The 10691-nt window shown below is 44.2% G+C and overlaps 1 protein-coding gene across 1 annotated transcript; it reads left to right on the top strand.

Moving 5' to 3' along the window:
- Positions 1 to 225: 225 nt before the first annotated feature.
- LOC132008628 (intraflagellar transport protein 172 homolog) lies at positions 226 to 10282 on the top strand (the record flags this gene model as incomplete). Its single annotated transcript, XM_059387240.1, has 8 exons — positions 226 to 349; positions 743 to 838; positions 2182 to 2343; positions 2709 to 2762; positions 2956 to 3059; positions 3234 to 3319; positions 7397 to 7509; positions 8347 to 10282. Coding segments are annotated over 8 exons (1036 nt in total), but the record flags the coding sequence as incomplete, so codon positions are not given.
- Between the last annotated feature and the right edge of the window lie 409 nt (positions 10283 to 10691).

Raw genomic sequence — 10691 nt, 5'->3', positions numbered from 1 at the left:
TTCCCCACTCCTATCGCTCTCACCCCATTTTACTTTTGGCTTGATTTTCCCACCTTCCTTCCTTTGAACCTTTGTGTCCTCTCCTATGAGATTCCCTAGCATGTGTGTTCTCTCTCACTTCCTCTCTTCTCTAATACAGCGAGACTCATTGCCTTCTGTTACGTACCCATTTCCACCCTTTTGCTCAGTCTCCATCTCTTCTGAAATCCACCTCCTTAATTTCAGACTTCGGGTACTCAACTGGAGCCCTCGAAGAAGCATCTGGGAAGAGGCAAAGCCCAAGGAGATTGCCAACTTATATACCGTCACTGCCTTGGCCTGGAAACGGGATGGCTCTCGACTCTGTGCGGTGCGTTTTACAAGTAATCCTTTTCCGCCTGGGTGACTTTCTTCAAACTAGGAAAAATCCGGCCTTCGCCTAAAGCACTCTCCCTGAAACTAGAGACTTCTTCCCTTTGGACTTCAACCTAAAAATATGACATTAACGGCAGGAAAGAGAAATTCACACTTTATGGGAAGCCAAAAGAGACAAAGAATTCTGTAGGCGGGGCTGATTTCTCCCTTTCCTCCCATCACTATCCTGGCGTCCTGTGAGTGCCACCTCTTTCCATCTGGTACTTCCCAAAACTGCCAGCCCTTTTACTGCCAACTCTTTCCTAGATTCTAGAACTTGGGTTTCAAGGGTGTCTCCAGATATCCTTCTGATGCCTGTTACCTTTTATGTTGTCGCTTTCCCTTCTAGGGCACACTCTGTGGTGGAGTGGAACAGTTTGACTGCTGCCTCCGGAGAAGTGTTTACAAGAATAAGTTTGAGTTGACATATGTGGGACCTAGCCAGGTAAGTAGCTGATAGCCTACTGCACCAAAATCTCCTTCCGGACACTGCCACAGTGCCAAATTTAACCCCTGGTAGAGCTGCTCTGGAGAACAGAGTGTATCAGGTGACTCTTTGACAACTTTACTCTGTAGCCCTTCCAGCTTATTGTAAGAAAAGATTTAAACACCAAATTGAAGGGGTACAGAGATCGCCACTTCCACCTTCCTGATTTAAAACTTTACTACCTGGGGCGCCTGGATAGCTCAGTCTTCAGTGTCGGACTCTTGATTTCAGCTCACGTCATGATCTCAGGCTTGTGAGATCAAGCACCACGAGGGGCTCCACGCTGGGCATGGAGTCTGTTGAAGATTCTCTCTTTCCCTCTCCCTCTGCCCCACCCATGATTCTATCCCTCTCTAAAACGAAACACAACAGAAAAGGCTTTATTACCTATATGTTGTTAACTGGGGAGTTTAGGATTACGCAGGTGTATAACATTGCTTTAGGGCCTCTGAATCCATCATGTATGACATTGCAAGGTAATTTCTTAGTTCCTGAGCCCACTTTTCTGTTTTCTCTCCCTCTGTTCTCTTTTCCTTCCATTTATTATTCATTGCTTCCTTCATTCTTTTTCTCTTTTTTTAAAATTTTGTTCACTTTCTTGACAGAGTGTCCGCACAGGAGCAGGGGAAGGCTAGAGGGAGAGGGAGCACTCGGCCGTGGGGCTGAATATGGGGCCTGATCCCAAGACCCCAAGATCATGACCTGAACCAAAGGCAGATGCTTAATCAGCTGAGCTACCCAGGCGCCCCCCCCCCTTTTTTAAGATTTTATTTTTAAATAACTCTATACCCCACTTGGGGCTCAAACCCACAACTGAGATCAAGAGTCGCATGCTCCTCTGACTGAGCCAGCCAGGCACCCCTGTTCTTTCATTCTCTGTCCATTCTCTATACATGAGCACTGTTAGGACAGAGAATACAAAGATAATTGTCTGTATTCTGTTGTTCCTTAATCAGGATCATTTTAGCAAAGAGCTATATGAAATGACAGTATGATCAGTATATACCACGATTAAAGTAATCACAGAGATTTTCACAAGAGGTACAGGAAGGTAAGGAGAGTGATTAGTTTTACCCTGTATGTATTATGTATTAGCATTGAAGGAGATAATCTCTGAAAACATTTTGTATATCGTAAAGCACTGTGTGAATGGGAGGTGTCATTTTTACCATCAATAGCCTAGGTTAGGTGAGGAAACAAGAGACTAGCTTTGTTTAACACTGTGGAGGTGGGCACGGCAGGTTCACCCCTCTTTGGGGTTGAGGGAAGCCTCAGGGTGCTCAGAATTGTACCTTACCAAGGTGATCGTGAAGAACCTGTCATCGGGGACCCGGGTGGTACTCAAGTCACACTATGGCTACGAGGTGGAAGAGGTGAAAATCCTCGGAAAGGAACGTTACCTGGTGGCCCACACGTCAGACACGTTGCTGCTGGGAGACCTGAACACTAATCGCCTTAGTGAGGTAGGAACCCCAGGTGAAGGGGCGGGGAATGGAGCATCGTCAGCTGCTACTTCCAGGGAACCCGGGTCCCTAAGGGGGAAGATCTCTAAGGAAAAGCTCTAAGATGCTGGCGTTGGGGACCTGGGGGACCTGGGAGTGAGACCCTGGAGATTTAGAATCCTAGAATGGGAATTCCCACTGTTGGACTGTTTTTACAGCATCTCTCAGAAGCCTAGAAGCCTAGGGCAGAATGTGACACAGCACCCCACTTGTGGAACATCAGGGCCTTCCTACACTCCTTCTCTCTGCCCCCTACCCTGTCCTTCTCTCAGTGTTGTCTTGGATACTTACCCACATTGTTCTTATGTCCTCTCCCTCTTTTACAGGTGGCTTGGCAGGGATCTGGTGGCAATGAGAAGTATTTCTTTGAAAATGAAAATGTGAGTAGAGCTTGATTGACTGACCATCACCATCTCATTCAACCTCCTAGCTAAGAGAGAGCAGAGAAAGAAAGGAGGGCGAGATAGGCAGAGGAACAGAATAAAGAGAATAGTGGGGGTCACTTTACTACTGTTGACCGTGCAGACTTCCTCATGCAAACTTCCCACCACGTGACAGTCCCTTCATCCCCAGGTGTGCATGATCTTCAATGCTGGAGAGCTAACCCTGGTGGAATATGGGAGTAATGATACCTTGGGTTCTGTGCGTACTGAATTCATGAACCCCCACCTCATCAGGTAACCCCACAAGGTTCTCTAAATTTTTGAAACCCAGAGAAGTCCCTTCTAACCTCTAACTCCTGTATCCTCAAGATTAATCTAAAAACTTCGTCCCCTATGGTACTTTGGGCCCTTGCTCAACATCCCGATGACCCAAGTCCATTCTGCCTTACCTCACCCTTCGTGTTTCAGTGTCCGTATTAATGAGCGGCGTCAACGAGGGATGGAAGACAATAAGAAATTGGCTTATCTTGTTGATATTAAGACTATTGCTATCGGTAAGACTCTCTCATAATTCTGATAACAAAACAGAGGTTTATAGATGCTTCCATATCACAGGGGTATGTAGAGTGGAGAATGCAGGAATCTGAGAGGCACCAGGTAAATGTATGGCCCTGCTCTCACAGAGGATGTGGGAAGTGTTCTAATCCACGTGTGTGAGTCTGCGTCTAGCTGTAGAGATACAGATACACTGTTGCTCATATCAGCTTGTCCCTGTAATTATTCATGCTCTTTAGGCATGTATCTTAGGGCTAGGAATTGTGAACTGTATGTAGAGCGGAACCATTAGTAAATTTATGAATTTTCCTGTTTAGACTTAGGACATAGGATAATGGACTGTTCGAACCAAAAGGGAACTTATTTTCTGTAGACTTTGACATTGGTAGCCAGTGAGGACAACATTTATTTGAATTTCACAAGTGCTCACATAAATAAATACACCTTATTTTATGTATTAATAATTAACTCTGGGGACACCTGGGTGGCTCAGTCAGTTAAGAGCCTGCCTTCGGCTCAGGTCATGATTCCAGAGTCCTGGGATCAAGTCCCACATTAGGCTTCTTGCTCAGCAGGGAGCCTGCTTGTCCCTCTGCTTTCTGCTCTCCCTGCTTGTGTACTCACTCTCTCTGACAAATAAATAAAATCTCTTGAAAAAATTAACTCTGTCATGAAATGTTTCAAGCATAGAAAAATGTATTTAGAGCAGCACAGTATTCCCTATGATGTATAGAGAATAGCATATCCATATAGTGTCATTAAGAACAAGGGTCTAGAGTCAAACGTCCCCACTTCTGCAATTATACCTGTGCGATCTTAGGTCAGTTTCTTAACCTTTCTGTATCTCAATTTCCTCATCCACAAAATGGGGATAAAAATTGTACCTACCTTATATGAAAAGCACTTAGACTAATGTCTGGCCCATAATAAACACCTAATAAATGTTAGCTATTAATAATAATACTATTATTACTTGTGTACCATACCTAGTTCTTTTTTTTTTTTTAAGATTTTATTCATTTATTTGACAGACGAAGATCACAAGTAGGCAGAAAGGCAGGCAGAGAGAGGAGGAAGCAGACTCCCCACTGAGCAGAGAGCCTGATGTGGGGCTCGATTCCAGGACCTTGAGATCATGACCTGAGCCGAAGGCAGAGGCTTTAACCCACTGAGCCACCCAGCCCCCCCCACCATCCGTAGTTCTATAATGTCCTGATCTTTCATTATATTTACTTCAGATCTTTTATTCTCCTCTTACTGAGGGACATGGAAGTTGTTGGTTTTTCACCGTTTCCAGTGTTTTGGTTCTCTCAGGTTTACACCTAGATTGGAACTGCTGAATCATAGAAGAGGTACATCTGTAATTTCGCTAAATCTTCCAAATTGCTCTCCAAAGAGATTGTACCAATTTACATTCCCACCAGCAGTTAGAAGTCCCAGTGTTCTGCATCCTCTCCAATACTTGAAATTGCCCGACTTCATAATTTTGGCTCAATCTGACTTATGTGAAATAATACTTCATTGTATTCATTTTTGTTGTTGTTCATTTGTTTATTGGTGTTGGATTTGTTCTTCTGCATTTTGCCAGTTCTTATCCCTCGCCTATTTTTAAAATCAGGCTGTATTTTCCCTCTTGACTTGAAGGAGTTCTGTGTATATGCACATCTAGCCTTGGATGGTCATTTGTGTTGCGGATATTTTGTCTCAGCCTCTTTTAGAGTTCAGACATTTCTAATTTTTTTTTTAAGATTTTATTTATTTATTTGACAGAGAGAGATCACAAGTAGGCAGAGAGGCAGGCAGAGAGAGAGAGAGGAGGAAGCAGGCTCCCTGATGAGCAGAGAGCCCGATGCGGGACTCGATCCCAGGACCCTGAGATCATGACCTGAGCGGAAGGCAGAGGCTTAACCTACTGAGCCACCCAGGTGCCCCTGGACATTTCTAATTTTAATGTAGTTCATTTAGTCACTTTTTAAGAAATAGTTTGTGATTTTTTTTTTTTAAGATTTTATTTATTTATTTGACAGAGAGAGAGAGAGAGATCCAAGTAGGCAGAGTGGCAAGCAGAGAAAGAGGGGAAAGCAGGCTCCCTGCCAAGCAGAGAGCCTGATGCTGGGCTCGATTCCAGGACCCTGAGATCATGAAGGCAGAGTCTTTAACCCAGGTGCCCCTAGTTTGTGATTTTTGAGGTCTCGTTTAAGAAGTTTCCCTGGGGCACCTGACTGAATGAGCCAGAGGAGCATGTGACTCTTGATCTCAGGATCGTGAGTTTGAGCCCCAAGCTGGGTGTAGAGTTAAATGAATAAATAAATAAATAAAACTTTAAAAAAAGAAAAAGTTTCCTACTCCCTCCTATGTTTTAATATTTTTAGATTTTGCTTGTCACCTGGAATTAATTTTTGTGCATAATGTAGGTGTGGCTCATATTTTACTTTTTCCATGTTAAACCGTTTATTGGAAATCCGTTCTGTACTCACTGATTCGTAATGTCACCTCTTATAAATCAAGTTTCCAAATACATATGGGTCTGTTCTTAAGATACTTTTACAGTTCATGAGCTTTATGTTTCACATCCAACTGTTGAGTTGTAATGGAAATGGTGTAGTGTGGCGGCCCATGTTCTAGGGGCAGTAATGAGCTGTGAGACTTTGGACAAGTCATCCCACTACACAGGGCTCGTCTTCAAAAGTATAAAAAACAGAGAAGAACAGAGTTCTTCTCTTAACCTTTTTCATTAGTGACCCCTTTGAGGATCTAATTAAAATCATAGATCCTGGGACGCCTGGGTGGCTCCGTTGGTTAGGCGACTGCCTTCAGCTCCGGTTGTGATCCTTGAGTCCAGCTTTGGGCTTCCTGCCCGGCAGGGAGTCTCCTTCTCCCTCTGACCCTCCTCCCTCTCATGCTCTGTCTCTCTCTCTCTCCCTCTCAAATAAATAAATCTTTTTAAAAAAATCACAGATCCTGGGACGCCTGGGTGGCTCAGTTGGTTGGACGACTGCCTTCGGCTCAGGTCATGATCCTGGAGTCCCGGGATCGAGTTCCGCATAGGGCTCCCAGCTCCACGGGGAGTCTGCTTCTCTCTCTGACCTTCTCCTCGCTCATGCTCTCTCTCACTGTCTCTCTCTCAAATAAAAAAAAAAAAATCACAGATCCTTTCCCAGAAAAATATACATAAACATATAATTTTGTATATAATTTCAGGATGTTCACAGAGATAGGGTCCCACAGCTCTAGTATTCTGTGATTCTACTTATAAATTGAGACATTGAAACATGGCTTTATCAAGGTGGCTTTTAATTAAAGGAAATTTCATTTTTAATTTGGTCTTCCCAGCTGTGTACATCAGCTGGCATTTGGTCTTGAGCTTCAGCACGGATCACGGCGGGACGTTGCGCATCGGTAACATATACAAACAAGAGCTGTGTATGCGCCATGTTCAGGGGACTCCCTGAAAGCATCCTAGCCAGTCCTTAAGTGTGATCCTATCTTACATTGTCTGCAAAATTCACACCAAACTAAAAGACTGATCCTCAGCACTCTCAGCCTGACTTTAATCAGAGGTTCCTTCTGCTTTGTCTGTGTGCCTTCTCCACTCTTTGCCCCTCGGGGTTCTTAACATCAGTGACACTCAAAATGCAGGGAACTCCTTGCAGCAAATATGTTCATGGAGGTCATTTCATCCATCAGCTTTCTCTTCATGGTTGTGCTGGAACTGGGGCTCTTCCTTAAAGTGCTCAGTGCTGCCTTCCAGAGGATTTCTTGAGTAACAGATGCCCGTTGCTCTGATGTGTTCTGATCTGCTATGAGACAACTCCAAGATCCCAGAGAAGAATCTCATTTCTTGATGGATCTGGACCTTTTGAGTTAGCTACAGAGTTAAAAATCTCTACAATTTTAGTAGAAATCTAGTATTATAAGCATCTTAGCAAAATTATGTCATATTCCTCATACCCTATACTTGTGCATTCTTAAAGCCTAACATAATCATCAAAGGCAAGACTTTTGCAGGCTGCCTTGTGTCCTGTATATGATTCTGTGGAATCTGTCTTCTTAACCCTGTCTCTTTTACTTTGTAGTGGATCTGACTGGTGGCTACAACATTGGCACCATCAGCCACGAAAGCCGTGTGGATTGGCTGGAACTTAATGAAACGGGGCACAAGCTTCTCTTCAGGGACCGGAAACTTCGTGTAAGAAGGGTTACTAAGGCCTTAGCCATTGAGTAGTCCCTAGAGGATGTGGTACTACCTGCTGCCAGAGATTGCGGGGGGGCAGGATGGGCATAATTTCTTGGTGCACTATGCCATTAACATAGCAAAAGGCACAGAAGAATCAACGTTGTGTCTGTTATCACAGCCCATCTCTTACTGTAGCCCATACCTTAAGAAGATGGTATTGTGATGGCACCAAAGCTGAGAGGGAAATTTGGGAGCTGGTTTCTCTGTTACTGTTCACAAATCTGTGCCCTCGTGAGACTGCCTCACCCCCGCTTGCCTGGCTGAACTTTACCCACACCTGTTGCAGCATTCGTCAGCTACACGTACCCCACAGCGTTACGGCTGGCTCGACAGTCTCCCCCGAACTCCTTATTGACTCTGATCTCAATATAGTATCACCAGAGAGCTCCACCTCGAGGGCAAAGAGACTGGTGATTTTTCATTTCATGTTCATTGTGATGTGAAAGCCACATCGCTGATTTCCAGACCATTTAATATGCGTGGTGGCCTTACTTTTGTGATCCAGTCTGGCAACTCTGGCCCAGAGTTAAACTCTAAGAACGAAAGTCTGACCTTCACCTAACTTAAATTTCTGGGTGTAGCTCTGGGCTCACTTGGTCATCTCTTAGGGCCAGAGTCAGGATGTACCAAGTCAACATAAACGTTGAGCATCGCAGGCTAGTAAGCTTTGAAATTCAGCATCTGCCTGACTGGTGGGTCAGCTCGCCACATTTCATTAGAGAAATGGTTGATATCAGAAGCCACCCCATAGCCCCCTCTGATTGCGCTGTCCACCTCTTCCTTCCACAGTTGCATCTATACGATATTGAAAGCTGCTCTAAGACGATGATCCTCAACTTTTGCTCCTACGTGCAGTGGGTCCCAGGAAGTGACGTGCTGGTGGCTCAGAACCGAAACAGCCTGTGTGTGTGGTACAACATTGAGGCACCCGAGAGGGTCACCACATCCTCTATTAGGGTACGTCGGTGCCAGGGGACCTCAGACATAGTGTCCCACCACTCAGTTAGGGCCCTGAGGAAGCTCCAAAGTTTATTTGGTTTTCTCTGGCCCACCACGCATCATCTCTGTGATAGAGTCAGCAAGTAAAGCTTACCCACAGTGTGCGAGGCCCCAGAACCGTCCTTGATCAGATTCCTGACATTGTATCCTGTCCTCTCTATTATAGTGGCCCTGGGAATTCACCAGGTCATAATGAGTTCTCTTAGGCTGGAAGAGCCCCCATAGTGGGGGCAGTTCTGTCAGTTCTGGGTGAGGATTCTCTGTTGTAAGCTGTTCTGTTCAGAGCCATTTTTTTTTATCAGACCGAAGATCAGTCACTCTGCTGTCCCGCCAGCATCACGTACATTCCAGTGACCTTCCAGAATCTGGGAGGGAAAACGAGAGGCCCCTGTGCTAGGCTAGGTTGACTGGTGTGGGTACAGAGCGAGCATGTGATAGTTCTTTTTGTCTTTTTTCTATATCTCTTCTTTCCCTCCTTTCTTTCCTCATTTTAGACTAATTAAGTTTGGTGCTTGGGGGTTGTTCTGTCCTTTCTTAAACAAATTTTTCCACAGTTTTGCCTTGGAGGTCATACATTTGATTCCTATAGTGGTTCCCCTTGGAAGTTTACCATACCCTTAAATTGAATAGTTTCTTATTTAGCATCTGACCCCTGGCAAATGATACAAGGAGCTGAACTTTGATTAACTCCCCCTTGCCATTATTGCCCAGTATTTTTTTATCCCCAAAGTGAAATGTTATTCTTTTACACAGCCAGAATTTGGTTACATTTACCTTCATGGTGCCAGTTTCTCTGCTCACTCTTTCTTTTTGCATTGCTGATCTTCGCTCTGGAGTTACCTCCTTGAGAGAAAGTGTTTAAAGATAAATCCTCAGTTTCTCAAAATTACTGAAATGGAATTATCTGAAAATGTTTTTATTTGGCGTGTTCTTGAAAGAACAATTGACAGTTTTTCTTAGTCTTTTGCAAATACTGTCTTCCCATTGACTGACCCCCTTAGTTCTGAGAAGTTTATTCACAGCTCCTTGTGTTGTCCTGTTGCTTTTTAAAAAAAGATTTTATTTATTTATTTGAGAGAGCAAGGGGAGGGGCAGAAGAAGAAGCAGACTCCCCCTGAGCAGGGAGGGATTGGTGGGGGGCTTAATCCCATAACTCCCTCCAGGATTGTGACCTGAACCTAAGGCAGAGTCTTACCCTTCTGAGCCACCCAGGCGTCCCTGTCGTGTTGGTTTTAGAGTCTTTTTCTTTTTTCAGCATTTTGAAGCTTCGGTACATTATGTCTGCATATAAATGTCCTTCTGCTTAACTGTGCTCATTGTGTATGCGCACGCGCACGCGTTTGTGTGTGTGTGTGTGAGTGTGTGTGTGTGTGTTCCATCTGTGAGGACACCTTGTTCCTCAGCCGTGAGCTCTTTAAATGTTGCTGCTTCTCTCGAAATCTCTTTCTCACCCTCAGAACTCTAATTTGGTATGTGTTCCGTTTCTTGTCCTGTCTTTGTGCCTCTATAACCTCTTACTCTTCCTTCCTCCTTCTCGCTCCGTGCTACATTCTGGATAATTCCTTAAGAAACATCTTGCAAGGTGTGCCTGGGTGGCTTGGCCCTTAAGTGTCTGCCTTTGGCTCAGGTCATGATCCCGGGGTCCTGGGATCGAGCCCCTGCATGGGGTTCCCTGCTCAGCAGGAAGCCTGTTTCTGCCTCTTCCACTCTCCCATCCCCTTGCCTGTTTCCCTCTCTCTCTGTCAAATAAATAAATAAATATAATTTTTTAAAAATTATTTTAAAAAAAAGAAACATCTTGCAAGTCAGGGGTTCGCTTTCACCATCGTCTCATCTGCTATTGAAATCACCCACTGAGTTTTCTTACTTCAAATATTGAATTTTTCATACAGTTTTATTTGGTTCTTTCTCTAGTCTGCCTGGTCATTTTTTCTAGTATATTTGCTGCTGAAGTGAACACAGTGTGGCCATTTTTTAGAGTCTCTTGTCCCTTGCTTAATGTTTCATTCCATCTCTTAGGTCTTTAAACATTTTACAGTTCTTTCATATTCCATAACTGGTTTCTTCCATAATTGTTATTTTTAATATTGGAAATCCTTGGAGGGCCACAAGTGCTGTAGTTCTTGTTATTGTTT

The sequence above is a fragment of the Mustela nigripes genome, unplaced genomic scaffold (genome assembly GCF_022355385.1).
Source record: "Mustela nigripes isolate SB6536 unplaced genomic scaffold, MUSNIG.SB6536 HiC_scaffold_514, whole genome shotgun sequence".
Lineage (NCBI taxonomy): Eukaryota > Metazoa > Chordata > Mammalia > Carnivora > Mustelidae > Mustela > Mustela nigripes.
The sequence above is the reverse complement of the archived record's forward strand: the minus strand, read 5'-3'. Positions and strand labels throughout refer to the sequence as shown.